The 23,685-nt window shown below is 39.7% G+C and overlaps 1 protein-coding gene across 1 annotated transcript; it reads left to right on the forward strand.

Moving 5' to 3' along the window:
- Window positions 1-552: 552 nt before the first annotated feature.
- Window positions 553-23,656, forward strand: LOC134745463 (uncharacterized). Its single transcript, XM_063679848.1, has 16 exons — window positions 553-683; window positions 799-926; window positions 1,340-1,388; window positions 2,145-2,265; window positions 3,741-3,821; window positions 4,332-4,563; window positions 7,128-7,166; window positions 9,259-9,313; window positions 10,384-10,477; window positions 13,051-13,182; window positions 16,090-16,260; window positions 17,322-17,606; window positions 17,999-18,077; window positions 18,155-18,485; window positions 20,479-20,633; window positions 23,228-23,656. Exons 1-16 carry the CDS (start codon window positions 553-555, stop codon window positions 23,314-23,316), a joined length of 2,172 nt encoding a protein of 723 aa, XP_063535918.1. The 3' UTR covers window positions 23,317-23,656.
- Window positions 23,657-23,685: the final 29 nt, after the last annotated feature.

Below are 23,685 nucleotides of genomic sequence, written 5' to 3' on the forward strand. Positions count from 1 at the left end.
CATGTCACGTACTTATTTGTTTGCCACAACCTCGGTTGTGGCAGCGGTGAAAAAGTGAAACTATGACAAGGACAAACAATAACAGCGCTTTCTCTGCTACTCCTACTGAAAGATACATAAGACTATCCCTATCGGTCATTTTCCCCCACCCCTCATGACCGATCCAGTTATACTAGATTCATGCTATTTCACGAGACTTAGGCTATTAGTTATTCTGTGACTTAGGACTTATGGAACTATACTGCAGATACGGCACATATTAATCATAAAATGATACGTAATATCCATATATCGAACGGGAAATACCTCTTTAACCCTTTAACTGCGCCTTTCATCAGTTGGTATAGTTTGTTTAGTTTTTGACACAAAATATCAAGATTGTATCCTTCAGAAACGGACGTTCATTCGAACGGTGAACAAACGAAACGCAAATTGGCGGGAATGAAAAAAAAAATCGAACGTCTGGACTTTTTGTTTTCGCGTGCTCTGCGTGACGTGAGAAACTAAACTTTGTAATTTGCATGCAAATGAACTAAAATTTGAATTATAAAAATGTTTTATCCGGAGAATTCACTGAAAAAAGGGGGCAGATTTCATTTATGTTGGGTGGCGGATTCCTGGCCTGTCTGTTTTGCTTCGATAACCCAACGCCAACTATGGTCTCAAGATATAAGAAAACTTTGGTAAGTTGTTTTTCGGTTTATTGGGATCCGTTTAAAAGTACCAAAGATTCTTGATTAAAATATTTGACTTACGTATTATCAATTATTTAGTTTAAAAAAGTTTGTTTAATTTCAGCGCTGACTTATTACAAGTTATAACCAATGAGTCTGGTCGCCCCTCATACCGATTTTCGCTCCGTCTCAGCTCTCAACTCATGCGGGGACTAGTCCGGCTGTATCAGAAGAAAGTCAACAGCATGCTAAGTAAGGGAAAGTACTAAAATTAAACTAGTGTCTAAATTATAGTTGTTTCCGTAGGCGCCAGGATGGGAGTTTACTTCCATAACCTCCCTACATTGCATAAAAATAAGTAGGTATACAGAAATTATAAACCCTTTTAGTTTATAGTTAGTATTATTCTAACTAGCATGTCAATAATCCACCAAAGTTGTTTTATATATTAGTGGCCATCATGGCCAGGTCATGACAACTTTGCTCACTAAGATTATTAAGATTTTAAATACCTAATATGTTAAATTATGTTAAAGCGGGTCACTCACGTATTATTAAGTCGAATAACCGCTTCCGCTTTAATATAATTTAATATGTATGAGTCTCACGGGAGTTTTATACCTAATATGTTTATACCAATATGATCTATGTCACTTTTTTTTCAGCTGAGTTATGCATGCTTAATGCAAGAATTATGAAGAACTCAAACAAAAAGTAAGTTGTAAATTTTTTGTGTTCATAATAATTATTATGTTTTGTAACCTACATAACATATTATATGCACCTATGTAAGTATACCTATACTTACTTTGAAAGAGTTCTGCTAACCAAATGGCATGCAATAGTCAAGTGGCACATAGGGAGGAAATCGAATACATTTACCAAGTTATTCTAGAGGTTAATCAAGAAGGCCTGAACCAATACTAAAACTACCTCCTCTTAAAAATCAGTGGTAGCCCTACACAGCATACCTGGCTGGTATACCTCATTTCATATACCATGGCGGGATTCCACTTGAAACTACACAAAGAGACCTATAAAGTTGATCTATTGTTTAACAATTGCTTTACGAGCTCTGCTCTTCAAAGTCAGGATGTAGTGGCATTACCTACAGTGAAGTAAGACATGACGCCGCAAAAAAGGTTTTGCCGGTATCTTTTGTTGTCATACTCATATTGTTGTGCAACTATTGACGGTCTCAAGTGGAATCGGGCCATGGCATATGAAATGGGGTATACTATTAAGCTTGGCCTTGCTAGCAAAAACTTAGTACAATACAAACAGTAATGTTGCTACTACATATTATGACATACAATTTTTAGTGGAGTGGAGAGTGCACTACTATACATATATTAAATTTTTAAATACTGTATGTTCCTAAATCTTTGTGTAATATGTAGTAGACCATGTACATGACATGTGTAAGATTAGTTGTAATACAACATAACAACATCAACATGTGTTAACCAGATTCAACATGCAAGATGTAACAGAAGAGGTGCAGAGACATACGGAGCAGGTGTTGGAGCTGCCAGCTCCAGTGAGGGAACCTGTCCCAGAGCCAGAGGAAAGAGTCGAGGAAATGATACGGGTAAGAAAAAACCGGCCAAGTGCGAGTCGGACTCGCGCACGAAGGGTTCCGTACCATTACGGAAAAAAGACAGCAATAAAATCACGTTTGTTGTATGGGAGCCCCATTTAAATATTTATATTATTCTGCTTTTAGTATTTAATAATAATAATAAGCCCGCAGGGCAGCTTGTGGCGAGCTGTTGGGGAGTGACGACCCCACGGACCCGAGTGCTCCAGAGAGTCGGTCAGGGTCTCCGTCTCCGGCGTGTCTTCGTCGGTCGGAGTGGACCCCAAGGGGACCCGCAGAACTCTCAGCTCTGGCTTGCCTTCATTGGCCGTCCAGAGGGGAGTCGTAAGAGCTATATGCTCCAGGGGTGGAAGTGAAAGATGCATAAGACGCGAGTTGGCACAGTGGCTGTTAACAGTCACTGGGTAGAAAGCGGCGGACACCTCTCGACACCCCTGAGCCGCTCACCGGTGTTGCTCCTGGTCGTCTTCACGACGGCAGTTTCAGGGGCCCATCTACTCAGCGGCAAGTCACCACCTGCCTCGATAACGTGTTTTAACATTGTTATGGCAGGTGTCCGGAGTTCTTTACAATAGCCCAGTCTCATTGTCCACCCAAACTTCAATCCATAGACCGGTATACTGTTCACTTTTTCTGCAATAGTCCCAATGCCTGCTGCGACCGGTTCATGGGTGTCTATTGTTGCGCCTGTGAACGGGTTCCAGCAGGCGTTCTACATGACATTAAAGCTCTCCAAGGGGCCTCTACGTGTTGGATCTATATCCCTACGCAAGCCTATCAAAAGACCGGGATTTATAGGCCCGTGATATCCAAGGAGATACAAATAATAATAATAATAAAAGACGTTTATTCAAGAAGTTGTAACATAGGTACATAACAAAAGTACACGATAATGCTTACAAACTAATTGAATTTGTTGTTATAGCGGAAACAGAAATACACCATCTGTGAAAATTTCAACTGTCTAGCTATCACGGTTCATGAGATACAGCCTGGTGACAGACAGACAGACAGACGGACAGCGGAGTCTTAGTAATAGGGTCCCGTTTTTACCCTTTGGGTACGGAACCCTAAAAACTAATTACTGTTTTAGTCAAGGGTATAGTTCTTATCACATGAACTTTTACTCCACCAGGGCAACCTGATATTAGCTCTACTTATACACAATTTAATAAGATTCTATCCGCTATCTGGAAGACTGGAAGGCTATGTTTTTAGTACAGTCAGTAGAACTATTAGCACCCCTGCATACAAATTTAATGTGTATGCAGGGGTGCCAGTTAATAGTTTAGCTGACTGTATATTAAATAGACAAGTACACGTTTTCTTTATATATAAAAACCTCCCTGGCAATGGGAATGCACTTATTTTTTAGCCACCGTGTATAGTTTGTACAATACCTAATGGATAATATTGGATAAGAATTATTTATTAAATTTTCTGTTTCTAAATCTTATTATTTTCAGCAAAGTGGTAATGTTGTGCCCAACATTGAAGCCATCACATTGAAAGAAGCCGCCATTCCCGAATTCCAACTTCCACCGAATGTAAGTACATCTGATGCTGGCATACTATATAGAATTGTAACCAATAGGCTGTTAGAGTCAGACCAAGCTAACTCAGCAGCGATTTTTATAGCACACTGTGCAAGTGTTGTTTTAAACGTCATAGGTAATTTCATAAAGTTTGACGTTTAAAATAACACTTGCACAGTCTGTGCTATCAAAGTTAGCTTGGTCTGACTATCCCACTGGCGCCGTAACCGGGTGCGGCTACGGTGTGCAACCGAGACGTAGCTAGAGACGTGAACAGCGTTGTCTCGCTTGCACACCGTTGTCATATCCAGTAACCGCAGCAGCGCCCGTCTGCATTCTGAATTAGTACTCGACCATGAGCACGTCTCACAACTTTCCCAGTAACAACGCGTATTTTTTCCGGAGTCTTCGATTTGTGAAAATAAGGACCGCTGGGCGCTAGTGACTCACTATATTATGCTGTTCTCATAGAGAAAGTTTAATTATTGAAGACAGTTGGTCAAGGTGTGTTGGTCTTCCCAGGACGGTTTCGGCGAGGAGAACCCCGACCAGGCCCTGCAGCTCCTGCTCCAGGACCGCACGCTCGAGCAGATGCTGGGCACGTCGGGCCCGCACAGCGCGCTCGACGCCACCGCCACCGCCGCCGTCCACACCGACACCGCCCACGCCGACCGCAGCGCCAACGACTCCAGGCTCGAGCTGCATAAAACTATGGAACGCATGTCTGACCATGAGACCACTTTGTTCAGAAAATGTAAGTGACTATTTCAATCACTTACCATTTAATTTTCTTTTGATCCGACCCTTCGGACCCGAACGGCGCCCTGAATGCCGCCGACCCTTCGGCTTCGGCTTCGGCGTTGATGCTTCCAACAACGAGTCTATAGTTCGTTCGAATTAAGAATGCAGTAAAATCATCATTGTCCGCCGGTCTAGCGATGCTCGTACGTTACCAAATCGTTACTAATTAGAAAATATGCCTTCAACTGGTCACCGTGAACATGACTTTCTAATTAGGAACGATTTTATTGGTTACGGGCGTGGCTACAGTGATGGTTTTCCTGCATTCTTATCGCGAACGAACTATAGGACCCGAACTGGATAATACCATGGAGCGCATGTTCGATCATGAATTCGGGCATGAGACGTGATTATCTCCATTACAATTTGATCCGAAAAACTGCTAGTCTAAAAGATCTACAGAAAGTCTAGTCGTGCGTCGCATTTATATTATTTAAGACAACACTATACAGCCACGACGACCGGTCGCAACATTCCTATAATGTATTTTATTAGTCCAGCTAAAAGGGAAAGACATATTTGGGCCTATTATTATTTCTTAGTAAAAATATAGTTATAGTTTGTCAAAGGACTGTCTCCTTTCAAACATAGACAGAGAGAATTACACACTTTGTCTTACACACTAGTGCTAACTAGCACCTAAAAGAAAAGGATGAGTATAGTTGTTTTTGTTCTTATTTACTGACAATTTGGTTGACCAAATATTCTGTATTTCTGTGTTGCTCCCCACGATCATCATCATCATCATCATGTCAGCCGATAGACGTCCACTGCTGGACATAGGCCTCCTCCAAGGCTCGCCACTCCGACCGATCCTGTGCCGCTCGCAACCACCGAATTCCCGCGACCTTCACCAGGTCGTCGCTCCATCTCGTTGGAGGCCTACCGGCAGTTCGTCTTCCGGTACGCGGACGCCACTCCAGAACCTTCCGGCCCCACCGGCCATCAGTTCTGCGAGCAATGTGCCCCGCCCACTGCCACTTAAGGTTTGCAATTCTGCGAGCTATGTCGGTGACCCTAGTTCTACTGCGGATATCATCATTTCTGACTCTATCACGCAGAGAAACCCCGAGCATAGCTCTCTCCATTGCCCTTTGCGTGACCTTGAGCCTTCTTATGAGGCCCATCGTTAGCGCCCACGTTTCAGATCCGTATGTCATCACTGGCAACACACACTGGTCAAAGACTTTTGACTTAAGACACTGCGGCAATTTGGACGAAAAGATACTGTGAAGCTTCCCGAACGCTGCCCAACCGAGTCGGATTCGACGAGTGACCTCTTTCTCGAAGTTGGATCTACCTAACTGGACTGTTTGTCCCAGGTATACATAATCGTCAACAACTTCGAGCGCAGAGCCTCCGATTAATACGGGAGTTGGCACAACATGGACGTTAGACATGATCTTCGTCTTGTCCATGTTCATTTTCAGACCAACTCGTTCAGATACTCTGCTGAGATCAGCGAGCATTGCACTGAGGTCCTCCATGGTCTCAGCCATGACTACGATATCATCGGCAAACCGAAGGTGAGTGATGTACTCGCCATTTACATTGATGCCTCGTCCTTTCCAGTCCAGAACCTTGAAGGCATCCTCCAATGCAGCGGTGAACAGCTTTGGGGAGATTACATCTCCTTGTCTGACTCCCCGCTGCAATGGAATTGGCTTCGAGCTCTGGCCCTGTAGTCGGACGGACATGGTGGCGTTTTCGTACAGACACTTCAGCACTTTGATATACCGGTAGTCAATTTGGCACCTTTGGAGAGACTGCAGCACAGCCCAAGTCTCGATCGAATCGAAGGCTTTCTCGTAGTCCACAAATGCAAGGCAAAGGGGGAGGTTATACTCCTCAGTCTTCTGTATAACCTGCCGCAACGCATGTATGTGGTCTACGATACTATAGCCTTTACGGAAACCTGCTTGTTCGGGAGGCTGGAAGTCGTCAAACCTGCGTGCGAGACGGTTCGTGATGACTCTCAAAAACAGCTTGTAGACATGGCTCAGAAGTGAGATGGGTCTATAATTCTTCTTATCTCTCCCCACGATATAAAGTGTTATTCTGGTCTGTTACCACCAAGTTGTTACCACTGGTGACAAGCGTCACAGCTATAAAAATTATGGTAGCTTCCAGTTGTTTAATGTTATTTAGGTATAGGTATAATGCTATGTCAGTGATATCTTTGGACCATTTGTCTTTCCGGCTACGAAAGACAAATGGTACCCCCGTGATGGGAAAAGGAGAATAGGAAGACAAAAGAAAAGATGGGAGGACGAAATTAGAGGAATAGCTGGACCATTATGGAGAAGGAAAGCCATGAACAGGGAGTTATGGCAAATTCTAGGGGAGGCCTTTGCCAAAGGGCAGACTGACAATGAAAACGTCCCGGATGTCAGAAACACAAATTAGAATAAGTGAAATATATATATAAAGATGTTTTTTTATTGTTAAAAATAAGTCAGTAATAAAGGCTTTATTTATTTTATAATGCTATGTCACTGTTTTTTTTTCTGTTCACAGCTACAGCGCAGGATCTATTGCCTGAGGAATTTGATAAAGGTATGCTATTTAAGTTAGAGCTAATGTACCTACCTAATACTTGCGAACCAATTCCTTTCCTTACACCTTAGGGTGGTATTACACATGTACAGATCCAGAGATGTAGTAGACTAAGTAGAGACACCTGTCCAACGTGAAGACCGGTCTGGCCTAGTGGGTAGTGACCCTGCCTGTGAAGCCGATGGTCCTGGAGTTCGAATCCCGATAAGGGCATTTATTTGTGTGATGAACACAAATATTTATTCCTGAGTCATGTGTGTTTTCTATGTATATAAGTATGTATTTATCTATATAGGTATGTATATGGTCGATTCGTCGCCTAGCACCCATAGTACAAGCTTTGCTTAGTTTGGGGCTAGGTTGATCTGTGTATGATGTCCCCTAATAATTATTTATTTATTTTAATGTCTGCGTCTCATTTTCTCATTATGCAAAATGTGAGACAAAATACACATTGGACCAAGATATTGGACAGATGGAATACCACCCTTACCAGTTTCCCAGCACATCCTAAAATTCAATGATTTAGTGTGAGGGACAAATTCTTAAAAAATAATCATTTTTTGCCGAATATATGTCTGCGGTTGCGTCTTATTACACCGACCCTTTTCATACATTTTGTATGGGTCGCGACAATAGGGATGATGACACATGTTGAATATTATAACATAATCTAGTAAAATAGATAACAAATGAGCACTTAATCACAATAATGTGGATATTAAAATAATATATGGAAATAATGCAAAAATACAGGACCTGAAATTCAAAATTTAAGTTTTTTTTTAACTTCCAAAAACGAAAAAAGTACGGGGACCATTCGATTCCTTACATTTTATCCAAAAAAAAAAGATTGTATAGCAACTATATATCTACTACTAAAAAGTGCATACCTTAAACAAAATTAAATGTTTACTTAGTTGAGGAGAATGGAAGAGAAAAACATGTTGTGCCGACCCCACATAACGTGGGATAAGGGCAGGAAGGAGGATCGTATTGTTATCAAATTTCCATTAGCGACAGAAAATACAAATTTGTTCGGTATTAAAGTTTTTAACTTGACCTTTACTTATTTTTAGTTGAATTTGTGAATGTATTGAAGTATAAATTGTATAATTACCATTGTATCAATCCACCTAGCATACGTTTTAAATGAATAAAGCCTGTGCCGAAAAAAAATTGTAAATTTCAAATGGCTGTAATTTCATTTTCAAGCAAGATGACGACAGCTTCCTAACCGCAGTTAAAATTCCTATTATTAAGTTATATATTCCAATATAAATAATTCTGGTTTTACGCCATGCGACGTTACACCGGTGAATAGAAGAGATCACTGAAATTTAATCTTTTCCTAATGGCAAGAAAGTTTTCAACATCCTCCATGCTTGCTTTCGATACACTTAAAATTACCTCGAAGTTTCATGCATTTCATTATATAAATAAATAATTTTGTACGTTGTCTCTTGAACAGAGGTCTCGAAGCGGCAGACCTCTAGGAACAAGTGACCCTAGGACCATCAGAAAGATTGTTAGGTAATAGAATTTGCGCCCGCCTCCGCATGCGCGTCATATTTAACGTGAAAATTTGGAGTAGGTACATATGCGGCTTAAGTGAAACGAACTATAAAGAAACATAGTATATAGATTCGTACAAAAGTTAGGATAGCTAAAGTAACCGAAAATTTGCGTTATTAATTTCGGGGCCAAGTCGAAAATCATACAATTTCCTTCGTACAAAAAGTCGCATTTTGTTATTACAAAATGCGACTGAGACGAGCAAAGTAAGACCACCATACATCCTGCAGTGCCGTTCTCTCGACTATTCATGGGCTCAAATCAAGAGTGTATTCGATTGATACCATTAATGGAATATAAGTCTAGTGAAACTAACCGTGAATCATTCAAAACTCTTACCATTAATGTAAATTTCTCATCTACCCTATTAAACCGCAGACATATTTTTTGATAATGACCTTTGCACGAAAGTTACTAGGAAAAACTGAATTATCTCTTGAATAAGTAATATCCCTTCCATTATTTACATTTAAATTAAATTTTTATTTCCTTTTTTTAATGTTTCGTATCCACACAGAGATCCCAATTCCTGAAATCCCGCCTCCGGACCTGCCCGTTCCCACTGAAAAAAAGTTAGTTTCGTTTACTTTTTTCATTTAGGGCAATGAACACATGGTAGATATTGTAACTACAACGAGAAGCCTGCTAAAGTAGGTTGTCGGTAAGTAAGTCGGATCGCTTAAGGCCTGCGCTGGCCGACCGTACCATAGAGAAATAAGTACCATAGAGAAATAAGTAAACATAGAGTGCTCACTCCATCCATACATCAGTCTTCTTATTTCCGCGGGTTATTTCGTAGTCGAAATCTAGCGTCAACTAGCGGATTTATCAGTACCGCTACTTGACATAGATGCCAAGAGTGTCGCGACTGACGAGAAGTCAACAATTTACAACTAGTATTACAAGCAGAAGGAGTTCTTCTCTTCTTCTTCTTTTATTTAGTGGCGGTCTGCAGGCCAACCAAGTTGGCACAAATTTGCCAATGTCAAGTGTTTTGAAGTCTGCACCTGAGGACAGAGGAAGAAAGAGTTGAAATGAGAGTTCCGGTTATAATATTAGCTGAAAATTGTTGAGCATTAGACTTTTCGTTCGTCGCGACATCTAGTGTCAAGTAGCGGTACTGATAAATCCACTACTTTACGCTAGATGTCTACTACGAAAATAACCCGCCTTTGGTAAAAATACTGATGTATGGAGTAAGCACTCCCAGTAGACAACTTCTTCGGTATTTTACTAAAACAAGATCGCGGAAGTTCAGTGTTTCTATCAATTTTTTCGCTTCAGGTAGGAACGTATAAGTACCAAAATTTAGGTACTTACAGCAGTATACATATAGTACCTAAGTACGTATTCTACTTGATTTTTAGGGTTCCGTACCCAAATTGTAAAAACGGGACCCTATTACTAAGACTCCGCTGTCCGTCGGTCTGTCTGTCACCAGGCTGTATCTCATGAACCGTGATAGCTAGACAGTTGAAATTTTCACAGATGATGTATTTCTCTTGCCGCTATAACAACAAATACTAAAGTACGGAACCCTCGGTGCGCGAGTCCGACTCGCACTTGGCCGGTTTTTTTGTATAATTTTCAGGCGGAACATTTGTTGTTGATACCTATGCATCTAATCCTGTCATACCACTAGGTCCCCGACGCCGGAGCCGGAGCCGGCGGTGGCGCCTGCGCCTGCGCCGGCCGCGCAGCCCGCGCCGCAAGAGCCAGAGATCGTCACATTAGAGGTTTTTTATTTATTTAGTTCAAACCGTTACAATTTTTTTCTACTAGTCGAGTATAATCTGTGTATTACAACTTCACATGCAGCACTACAACCTTACTCTTTTCAACGTTGGATAGTCTATGGCACTTCCGACTCAAGCATAAAAATTTTTTCTCAAAAATGCACGGCAAAGTCGACGTTGCCGGATAAAAAGTTGGTCGCGAAGTGCGTTGTTTATGGTCAGTCAAAAAATTAAAAAGTTAAAAACATTGCAGTCTTGATTTCGGGACTGCAATGTTGCATACAAATTCCATTATTTGTCGAGTTCCAAACTTTTTAAAAGTTGAAGTGGCCATATCAAATGAAGGCATAGGTCCATTAAACAGCCAAACAGATGATCAGTACTTATTATTATAATGTTGGTACCGCGACTATTTAGGTGTCTCAAATAGGTTGGCGTATTTTCAGCAGAAAAATACACTTCTATTTTTAATTAAAAAAAATAAAATCTTTTACTTTTTTCTGTGAAAATATATACATAAAAACGTTGCTTCTGTAAAATATTTCTATTATAGTTGTATTTATTGCGCCATTTTTGAGAAAAGCACTATATATGACTCGGCTGGAAGGCTACTTGCTGGCTTCGGATTCAATTAAACGGACTCCCAAGGTCGTCCGTTTAAAACGAATCCTCAGCCAGCAAGTAGCTACTTCCGAGCCTCGACAATAATGTACTATAACGATACGGTTTAGTCAATTATAAAAATAGATCTTCATACATTTCGATAAAATATTACTTGTTCTAAGACTCGATTCAATGCAAATTAGCTTACTTAAACACGCTGCTGCGTCGCATCTGCTTTGTGATTGGTTGGCCAGCAATAGTAGATTGTTAACCAAGGGACGAAAGGCACTCATTTCTGCCGAGGTATTTTGGCGCTCGAATGCAGTGAGAGCGCCAATAGTCCGAGGCAGAAATGATGCCTTTCACCCGAGTTAAACACTCTACTTTTCATTTCGAATACGAGGAAAGTAAAATGCATGTATTTTTTTTAAAACATGACTAAGTATACATTTTTATAGTATTTCTTGAGGGTACTTTCAATTAACAATTCAGACAAAAGTATCGTTATTTATGGAATGGAGAGTCAAATATCAAAATGAAAAATTTATTACAAATCCATTTAAACTCAAATTTCAATTGCGTATCGTAAAAAAATTAAAAAAGTCGTACTTCGAACGTAAAATGCTCTAGTGCAGACACGTATCATTTTCTGCGCACCTTTTAAAACAACAATGACCCTCTTTCAGAGCATGAGAAATGAAAAAACATTTTTTCTACTCGTCGAGTATAATCTGTGTATTACGACTTCACATACAGCACTACAACCTTACTCTTTTCAACGTTGGATAGTCTATGGCACTTCCGACTCAAGCATAAGAATTTTATCGATACGGTTTTGTCAATTATAAAAATTTTGAAAATAGAACTTCATACATTTCAGTAAAATATTATTCAATGCAAATTAGCCTACTTAAACACGCTGCTGCGTCGCATCTGCTTTGTGATTTGGTGGCCAAGAATTGCTTCATATTTCATAAACGCGTATGTGACACCCTTCATATAGCAACATCCATATCCTACGAAAACCGCTTAGCGTTGCTTGTTAGTCTCCATAGGCTACGGTGGCCAAAATCGAGAAAAAACTGTCTTAAAATTGAATTTAGCGCGGAGCAGGTACCAGGGCCTCATGAGTTACGAGGAGGTGTCGTTGACCAACCCGCCGGGGGCGCCGGGCTCGCGGCGGCCGCGGCCGGGGCGCGTACGAGTATGAAGGTATCGCGGGCCGCGGCAGCTCGCGTATCTTAATTAGCTGTATACTTTTGGTTTGTTTACCTAAGTATATGATTCTACTAGTTGAAACTATATTTTTTTTTGTCTCGTAGAAAAAGTATTGTATACAATAGTAATATAATCAAGCTTTTCAATCTCGTACCTCGATTTAAGCAACTCAGCAAGCTTCGTTGCTTCAACACGGTACTCGACTGAAAAGCTCTCTATTATATCACGATTGTATAAAATACTATTATCGTATTTTTATAACTCTTCATTTTTAGTTTTAAAGCGTGTCGATAGATGGCAGTGAATTTACTGTGGTTACAAAATTTACTATGACAGTACCGCTCTAGTATAAGTTACTCTATGGTTTTGGTGTTATGATTCTATTAGTTGAAAGTATTATTTTTTTGTCTCGTAGAAAAAGTATTGTATACAATAGTTATCAAGCTTTTCAATCTCGTACCTTACTTAAGCAACTCAGCAAGCTTCGTTGCTTAAACACGATACTCGACTGAAAAGCTCTCTATTATATCACTATTGTATAAAATACTATTATTATTGTATTGTAGCAAACTCCGAGCCCTAAACTTTGACCTGATTCGATCCCCGACTGCGTCGGAGGATTTTGTTTTTTTTTTTATAAATTTTATAGTGGACTTGTAACTTCTATCGTTCTTCTTCGTATCTTGTTTTAAATTTCCTCTCGTTCGAATTGCTCACTCTGTATTTAGGTTGAGTTCTATTTTTAAATGTAGACGCTGGAAGAGGGCGAGCCGCAAGCCAAGCGCCGCAGGAAGAACAAACTGATCATAGACAAGAACCATCAGCTCTCCAAGAAGTTTCTTCGCGCGAGAATCGAGAACATTCATGTCGAATTGCGCTGTGAGGTGGGTAGTCATTCATACAGGCTGTGTTTAGAGTTCCGTAGCTAAATGGCAAAAAACGGAACCCTTATGGATTTATGTCTGTCTGTCTGTCAGTCCGTTTGTCACAGCCACTTTTTTTCTGAAATTACAAGAACTATACTGTTGAAACCTGGTAAGTAGATGTATTCTGTGAACCGCATTAAGATTTTCACACAAAAATAGAAAAAATAATAATAATTTGAAAGTTTAATTATTGTTGATGGTGCACTCTTAGATTCCAGGCAATGAATTGAAAAAGACAGCATATTATGCCTAATTATCCTAATCCATCTATTGCCTAATTTTGCCTAATTGCCTAAATTATTATAATATTGCCTAATAAATCTTATAATGTAGAAAAGGAGGTAAAACCACCCACTTTTCTAGTAGCATTTCGTTTTTGTAAGGGTCGCAGTTCTAACCTAACCTAACCTACTTTTCTGATAGCATTTCGTTTCTGTAAGGGTCACAGTTCTAACCTAACCCACTTTTCCAGTAGCATTTCCGGGTCCGGGTCTGGGTCCGGGTCCGTGTCCGGGTCCAAGTTTGGGTCAGAGTTCGATCCGGGTCCGGATCCGAGTTGGGGTCCATGTCCAGACCCGGGTCCGGGTCCGAGTCCGGGTCCAAGTTTGGGTCTGGGTCCATAAGGAAGAGAACAAATCGCCAAACGTGAACTATGTGTCATTGAAGAGTTCCATTCTGATCATCATCAGCAGTTCCACTTCATCAAATGTCACTTTTTTAATTGTAACTGCTGGATTTGGTGATGAAAATACAAAAATCACAATATGTATGCCTTTCACATTTGAGGAGTTCCCTCGGTTCCTCATGGGTCTCATCATCAAAAGTCGAGCTTGACAAAAATATGTCTTAAAAACTTAAGTTGCTTAAGAAACATAAAGAAGAGGACAAATCGCCAAACGTAAACTATGCGTCATTTAAGAGTTCCATTCTGATCATCATCAGCAGTTCCACTTCGTCAAATGTCACTTTTTATAATGGAAATGCTGGATTTGTTGATAAAAATACAAAAATCACTATATGTATGCCTTTCACATTTGAGGAGTTCCCTCGATTCCTCATGGATCCCATCATCAGAACTCGAGCTTGACAAAAATGTTTTTTGAAAACTTAACTTGCTTAACAAACATAACGAAGAGGACAAATCGCCAAACGTGAACTATGCGTCATTGAAGAGTTCCGTTCTGATCATCATTAGCAGTCCCACTTCATCAAATGTCACTTTTTTAAATGTAACTGCTTGATTTGCTGATGAAAATATTAAAATCACTATATGTATGCCTTTAACATTTGAGGAGTTCCCTCGATTCCTTATGGATCCCACCATCAGAACTGCGTTTTGGCAGAAACGGGACCAATCTGTATGTATATACTTACAATCAAAAAAAGAATTTTTAAAATCGGTCCAGAAATGACGAAGTTATGGAGTAACAAACATAAAAAAAAAAAACCGAATTGATAACCTCCTTTTGAAATCTTGAAGTCGGTTAAAAACAATAAATTTTGGGGGTTCCCCATAGTTAGTACTGAAACTCGAATATTTTTTTTAATCAAACCCACACGTGTGGGGTATATGGATAGGTCTTCAAAAATGATATTGAGGTTTCTAATATCATTTTTTTCTAAACTGAATAGTTTGCGCGAGAGACACTTCCAAAGTGGTAAAATGTGCCCCCCCCCCCGCCCCTTCTAACTCTCTAATAACTTCTAAAATAAGAGAATGACAAAACTAAAAAAAATATATGGTACATTACCAATTACCATGCAAACTTCCAAAATTGGTTTGAACGAGATCTAGTAAGTAGTTTTTTTTTAATACGTCATAAATCGTAAATCGAAATTTACCTTTAATTCAATCAACTCAAAATATAAAAGTGGGGCTTCCATACAACAGACGTGATTTTTTTGCCTTTTAAGCGTGAACAGACAGACACACTTTCGCATTATAATATTAGTATGGACGTATGGATTTCAGACCTAGATACCTCATGTCATTGTATGTGCAAAGTTTCATTACAATCCAACACGTAGTTTTAAAATGAGAGCGGAACTACGTTTGTATGGGAAGGTGCAATTCGGCCTTGCCGGGGACTCTTAAATAGGTACTTTCTTGTTATGTACCTCCCTACTTATCTTGTAGTGTTCCGAAATTAGACAGTTTAGGTACCTATGTAAAGCATGCCATAAATATAACACCGATACCAATAAATAAATGTACATGTCTCCAAAGGTCGCGAGTTTGAACTTTACGAGAAAAGGTGAAATTACATTTTTTTATTAGCACTTGCGTCGATGTTTAGTTTTGCCTGTACAGTTCAACTGCACAGTCGAATGCCACATACGCTACGTTTTACCTGTGCAGTTGGCAAAACTGCGCAGGCATACCCTAGTGTGTATGGCCAGCTTAAAAGTGGACAGAAACATCAATGTAGAGAGGGAGCGGTAGCTTACAAAGAACGGTGAAACTACCCTCTGAACTTTTCGGATGAGAAATGAGAACTTAAGCCTTATTCAGATTATACAATAAGTACGCTCACGCTCGCTGGTGTCACTTTCACAATTGAGTTCGATTTTCGTGTCAACACAGAGCTGGAACGGTTCCTTTGTTTCTGGGCCTCCGTATACCGTCGGACATTGGTCGAAAACAAAAAAAACTAGGTACCTACGCTTACCCCGCGTCATGGGTAGGTCGGCTGAGTTAAATTTGGAACTACCGTATAAATTATAATAATAGACGTGTACAGTCAACCCGTTGAGATATCTCCCTCGGCTTTTAGGTACATTCATTGTCGATGCTCGGTAAATGAGTTGAGTGTATACGTAACATTAACTGGGCGCTGTGGTTTGTGTTGTGTCGCGTTGGGTTAGGAGTATTCCGAAGACATCGTGGACCTGCGCGTGCCGGCGGAGCTGCTGCTGCGACGGCCCGCGCACGCCGGCGCCCGCCTGTCTAGCCGCGCGGCGCGCGCGCTGCAGCGCCTCTTCTCCAGGAACCTGGGCCTGGCTGCTGCCGCGCACCACGACCAGAGACAGATGGAGGTACGAGCCGTTTTTTTAATTCGGAATTTTTGGCTCCTAAGCGAACTTCTAAGGGTCATTCTCTGAGAATATGTCTGCGGTTGCGTCTAATTGCCACGACTATTTTTAAATATTTTACATTTTGTATGAAAATTAGACCGCAGACATATTTTTTGAGGTTGACCGTATTGTAGGTACTTGTTATAAATTTAACCCTTGACTACCTAAGTCTCGCGTTGCACAAACCATATTTTTTTAATTAAAAATTTTACTTAAATTTCTGGATTATCTTAGTTCAGAATAAAAATAAATGGCTGCATACTGAGCCATACTATTATTGGTTATTGTTGTTGACCTATTTTGTAAAAAAAAAGTTATCTATGCCCTAACATAAGTAACCACTCGTTGGGGCACATACTGTACAATTTGAGAGACATTTGACTGGGCCTATTTAGGCCCCCAACCGAAGCCACTCAAATTCAAATTCGAAGCATCTATCTATCCAGCCGTAGCAGGCGGCGCTTGTGTAATTATTTGCTTGTCTAGAGTACTGTACTTTCTTAGTACTTTTTTCTTTTTTTTACGATAAGCAATGAAATTTTTGGGTTTAAATGGATATAAATAAATAAATTCTTTATTCAAAGACCAACTGGGATCAATCAGTGTTAGTAATACTTATGGGTAATCTTATTCTACGGTACGTATTTGTTGTACAATTAACTCCCCATTCCAGAAATAACGATATTTTTAACTAAATTGTTAATTCAAAGGGTACTTTACAAGAAATACTACTGAAGTTTAAACCTAGCCGTGTTTTTTAAATGCACAAAATACATATTTTACTTTCCTCGTATTCGAAATGAAAAGTAGTGTTTAACTCGGGTGAAAGGAACCATTTCAGTCTCGGACTATTGGCGCTCTCACCGCGTTCGAGCGCCAAACTACCTCGACAATAATGGGTGCCTTTCATCCTTTGGTTAACAATCTACTATTTATTTTATGTTTCATCGACTGTGGTCGCCAGTTCTAAAGCTTTGATCTAATATAGGTATAAAAGTTAAAGCCAATATAATTAATTACAGCTCGCTCTTGCTTCGCGCGCTCGACGCGTCGCCGTCCCAGTCCTCGAACCTATCCCCGAAGAACCACCACAAGTGCAAGAGCCGCAGGTGCAGGAGCAAGTGCTGAAACCACAAATATCGGAGCCCCACCTGCCGGTAGAGGAGCAGACCGTTCTGAACCAGTCCACTGCGGTGCCGGACCTTAGTGCTGTCGACGTGGAGAAGGACATTGCCGACTTGCCGACGCAAAAGCTGGCGGCTGCGACTCAGAAGAGGGCCTCGCGGGAGGATCTAAATACAAGTCAAGTAAGAACTCATCAATTCGCAAGAGTTAGGCCCAGTTGCATCAACCACAATTGACGGACTGATCAATGGAAATCAGCAGTGAACTATAAAATTTTCCCATATGCACGTGTGTGATGTTATACATTCCGTAGAATGAAACTTAATTTTACCTGGTTACGGACTTGAATATCTCCGATGTTTCCAGTTCGACATTTGCTTTTTTGGTCCTGCAGAAAGGCTATTTTAGACAATTCAAGTTTAATTTAATACGTGATTAAGTTTAATTTAATAAAACTTGTAACACTTGTTATACACAAAGAATAGGTAAAATGTAAATGTGAAGGACTTCTATATTATTGATCATTGCGATAAGGTATAAATTAATGTGTTTGACGCTGGCTATTTTTTCACAGACAAAAAAGTCGAGAAGCCGATACACATCCCTCAAAGAGAGTCAATCCCAAAACCTCGTTCCGGATGAGCCAGAAATCGGTAAGCATAATTATGTTCATGGCTACTTTGGAATGATCAAACATACATTACTATGTAGAATACATTTCCTCTTTCAGTTGAAAAAGAGAACATCCCGGAAAACTGGCAGACAATACCGCCACGTCACGAAGAACAGCTGATTATACCAAACATAGTGATACAACGACCGTCCGATCCGGAACGAGTCCTGACTTCGATGTTACAAGAGGCGGGTCTGGCCGACGTGCCTCAGCCCTCGCAGGAGCAGCCTCCCGTGCAGCCGGCGGAGGCGGAGGCGGAGGAGGAGCCGCCGCGCAAGTCCCGCCGGCGCGGCAGCGAGAGCTCGGAGACCATGCTGGGCAGTCTGGACCGCACCAAGGTCTCGCTCGGCGACTCCGACCAGACTACAGACTCTAAGATGTTTATCCGGTACGTACCTAAAGTAAGGACCCTAACCACGAAAAATTTCCTACATTGACCCGCCTGTTCCTATCTATATCGCACGCGCGTAATTAATAATAATTACTAATTATATGTGTCGTTCTCAAGTAAAAGGTACAACATTGTCGCTTACAATAAGGGTGAAATTTGCTTGCATCTCTATACGAACATAGAGTAACTTATACTAGAGCGGTACTGTCATAGTAAATTTTGTAACCCCAGTAAATTCACTGCCATCTGTCGACACACTTTAAAACTAAAAATATTTTTTTATAAAAATACGATAAAATGTATTTAAATATGGATAAATGATTTTTTTTATTTGCATTAATTATTTTTATGATTTTGACCCATGTTCTTTCACTGATATGCGTTAAAATTATAAATAACAAACGAAACCGTCAACGCCCTCTATACGAGTGTTGGACAAAACTAGTGGCGCCCTCTGATCGAGAATAACATTTTTGTGATTTTCGAGGCACGTTTTTTCCTTAGACTGTATCCATCTATTACGGAGTTATATCTATCTTTGATACGAATAACCTGTCAGAGCGTCTTTGTGGTAAGCGACAATGTGGTACCGTTTACTTGAGAACGACACATATTAGTGTCCCGCCCATGATGGCGGCGCGCGGCGGTCAACGACACTGCAAGCAGGACGGCAATATAATTATGCGCATGCGATAGAGATGAAACAGGCGGGTCGATGTAGTATGTATTGTAGCGTTCGCTACATATTTATTTTTTTGCCATCTATCGGTGGTTTTTGGAACTTCTTCCATATCAACGTAGTTTGCGTATTTCTTCTGGTTTTTTTGTTGTTTGTTATGCGAGGGCTAGTGGGTTATCGTTAGCGTGGAATTCTCTTAGATGGCGCTCCAGGTTCCAGGACACATGGAACCTTTTTTGGACTGAGATATTTTCGATGTAGGCTGGTTACAATTGCGTTGAATTTTGAATTTCAATTCTGATTCGGAAAGAAGAAATTTGTTTTCTTCGGAGGACTTCAGATAGATTTTGAGATTGACGTGGAAAGGTCTGTTTGTGGTCCGCGAATATTTTTTCAATTTTTTCCTTGTTTCTGTCAAGTAAACCTTTAATCGAGAGGAACGTTTTCTTCGGAAGTTGCCAATAAATAATAACTTGGAGTGCGCTTTTCTTCCCGTCGTTCCGCGGCCTTGTTGGCCGTAGTTGCCTGCACCAGGACCCTTTTAAGGCCACCGTCGAGCAGTGCTCCGGTGGTACGTGGTGCCGTATCAACGACAAGGCACAGCCACCGACGGGCAGTCGGCAGTGGATGGTCGTCGACCGGCGGTCAGGTATCAGACCCACGGAGGACACGAGCCCGCATACTGCGTGGTTCGATAAGTCGCGGTACAGCGTTGGTTGGCCGAACGTTTTCTTTGGAAAGGAACTAGCAAATTGTCATCGTCTACGGAGCTTGAATATTTTTTAACGTTATGGGATCGGTTCCCGTTTAATAACCCTATAATTGTTCATTGTTATTTTTTGTGCCATATTTCTTTTAATTCTGTAAAGCCGCTGTTATCCGTATTCCGCATTTCTTTACGGCATTTTCAAAATTCTAATTGCCCCTAATTGTCAGGCGAAACTAATATTCGGCATTAAATTTAGGCAACTATGACCCGTTGAAACAGCCATTACCGTCCATAATCTCCATCTCATTATTCCATTTCATCCCTTCTACAGCTAAATTTATACGTCGTTATCTTTCGCACGTACACCAGTTCACGCCAGTGCGGAAAGCGGACAGTCAGAAAAATAAATTTGTCTTGGTTATAATAATTTTTAAATTCCATGTGTAGATTTTTTTTTGATGTTTTATGTTAAATTTAGTGAAGTGCTTAACAAATTATACGTGTTGTGCATAAGTATTTGTTTTACTGCAGTATATGTCATCTACCCTGCATGGTAGATGCATGATACAAATTAAAATGTACCGCTTAATGTTTTACCGCAGTGATCAATGGGGCACAGAGGGCACGATGATGAAGATTGTGAAGATGTTTAAAGCGGAGATACAGCCTCTAAACATGAACTCTCTCATGTCATTCGGACCCATGGTTCCAGGCTACAAATGTATTATCGCAGCTCGATGTTTCACTTCAATACTGAGTAAGTACATTTCACACACACATAACACACATACACTTTATATATAAAAAAAATATTGTTTTCAGACACTATCAGGTTAAACTTTAACCCTTTTCCAGGCATATAGTGGAAGCCGCTCGACCCCAATTTCAAAGAAAAACCGCAAATCGATGTACAGGTTAGCCGTTTGGCACACTCATACTAGAGGTCAAAACAAAATTTTTGACCCGCAGCTCCTAAAAAAATTTTTCAGGACAATTTTTTTTTGTAATCTATTGTGTGTGGTATCATACAAAATGCCTTTTGAGGCGATTCTAAAAATATACCACATCATTACATTTCAGCAACTGATGAAAAGGAGCAGTTATAGGGTTAAAAGTCAAAAGCATTTTTTTTTATAAACTGATCGGCGATTGGCCCTAGTCACACCTGATGTAAAGTGAAGACAGGGCCTAAGATGGAGCTCACCGGTTCAGTAACAGCCTATTCACTCTTGTTTTAAAGAGGTCGAGGTCATATTGATCAGGGAATACAGATGGTGGGAGCGCATTCCATTCCTTAGGCGTCCGAACCAAAAAGGAGGAGGCAAAACGTTTCGTCCGAACAAATGGAATGTGGACCACGAACGGGTGCATTCGGTCCCCGCGCCTGGATGTCCGATGATGGAAAGGGGAAGGTGGGATCAGGTTGTGCAGTTCCTGTGCGCACTCCCCGGAATGTATCCGATAGAACACCGATAGGCAAGCGACTCGACGGCGATGCTCAAGGCTCTGTATCCTTAACTTGTTCAACATAGGTTTATGTACATAAGTACAGGTCTCACATAATCATTGTATCACTATGTTGTGCCGTAAGGCGTACAATTTTCCATTTATGGACTGTGGCTGCATGCTGAGCACAGTTACCATTACTTATCAAAATCATCTAACAAAAATTCACTTACACTATAATATGCTTTGTCAATTAAAAATTTAAATAACTTACTTTTAAAACTAATCATCTGTATTTCTTAGCTCATTTGGAATTTTATAAAAAAATTTTGGAGCCATTCCAAATATACTTTTTCTAAATAGAAGAGGTATTTTTAAAGAGGTATTTCCCGTTGGATATATGGATATTACGTATCATTTTATGATTAATATGTACCGTATCTGCAGTACAGTTCCATAAGTCTCGTAAAATAGGTATTGAAGTAGAACTGTGTCACTTTGTAAAATAAAATAAAAAAATGTTAATGATATTATTTTAAAAATTGCTTGCATATGAGGAATTGGTTGGATATGAGGATATCACGTATCATTTGTGGTATAATGTACAAAAAAATATCTGCCACATCGTATTTGGAAGAGTCCAAACTAGGTATGTTTTGAAAATTATTTTTGTTCTAATTAAACAAAAAATGGCTGAAATGGAATGATGTGGTATATTTTTAGAATCGCCTCAAAAAGCCCTTTCGTATGATACCACACACGATAGGTTTAAAAAAAATTTTTTTTATACAAAATAAATAATGTTTCAGCACCCCTCCTAAGGGATTTTTTTAGGAACTGCGGGTCAAAAATAAAAATTTTGTTTTGACCTCTAGTATGCGTGTGCCAAACGGTTAACCTGTACATCGATTTGTGTTTTTTTTTATGCGAACGGCTTACACTAGTACGATGTAGCGCCAAAAGAATTAAAACTGTTATTCCGATTTAAGGTCCACATAAAAAATGGACCTTGTAGATTGGTGCGGCCTGGAAAAGGTTAAAGCGATATAAAGAATTCCAAAATTTTTTTCTACTTTTTTGGGTTCCGTACATCGAAAGGAAAAAAACGGAACCCTTAGGATCATTCGTGCGACTGTATTTGCTCCGAAACTACTGGACCAATAAAGTTAAAATTTGGTACTCATATCTGTGATCCAAAGACAGACATGTAACGTAAATAAATGAATACATAGGGACCACTTTTGAGGGGTAAATGAGAAAATTAAAAAAAAAGGTTTGCAAACTGTCGTGTCAAATTAAATGAAAGAATGATCTCATTGTTAGAATCTCGAATACCTATAGTTATTACAATTTTAAGATAAATACTTTAGATTGTCATGGGGATGTAATGTTGTTGTAGGATAAAATGCGAACATAATTAATAGCGCCATGTACAACAGTGATAATGAGCTGATGATGCACGCGGCACTGCATGGTGTATATTTATTTATTTGTGCCTTGCAAAATGTAACAAATAAACAATTACTGATAGAAGTATTAGAATAAATTAAATTATTTTCAGAAAATACTTTAATTTGTTTTTATTTCAAGTAGAAAGTAGAAACGCTACTATATAAATTATAAACTGAAATATTTAAATGTCATATACTAAGAAAAAGTGACCAAGGCCTCCAGTGCCCCAGGCTGGAATCGAACCAGCGTCCACCGGGCCACAGCGGCATAGGTCGAAATTGCCTGGACGCCTTGGTGACTTTTTCTTAGTATATGACATTTATTTCAGTTTATAAATAAACAATTATTTGCAATAGCAAAGCATACACAATTGTTTTGTTTACCTATCTCGAATTCAGTTCGATTTTGTGGAGAAATGGCCAACCGCTAATGGGACTTTATATTTGGTTTTAGAACTGAAACAACATGGCTTCATAAAAGTACGTAAGGATCCGGACACTTTGGAAATACTCGACATTTTTTTGGGTCCTAAATTTAATTAATCCTAATAAATTTTTATTTCTACTCAAATGCATTATATTCAACTTGACATTAAAATATTCTGTTATTTTGATAGTCTGTTTATTAGGTTAAGACATGAACTTCATGGTATGTGTTTATTATTGTTGTCGATTAATGTGTCCCTACTTTGTTTTCTAATTCATGATAATTTATGCTTGTTTTTTAACAATTTATTTGTTACGTCTGCCGCTTGACGTTAGTTTAACTAGACAATGTATCTTTATATTATAGTCTCTGTTAAGTTTATAATGTTGTTTGTCATTTCAATTGTGACATTTGTGTTATTGTTTATACTAATTGATAATTAAATTTTTCTTATAAGACAGTCTTTTATTAAAATAAAAAATACA

This window comes from Cydia strobilella, chromosome 1 (assembly GCF_947568885.1).
Source record: "Cydia strobilella chromosome 1, ilCydStro3.1, whole genome shotgun sequence".
Lineage (NCBI taxonomy): Eukaryota > Metazoa > Arthropoda > Insecta > Lepidoptera > Tortricidae > Cydia > Cydia strobilella.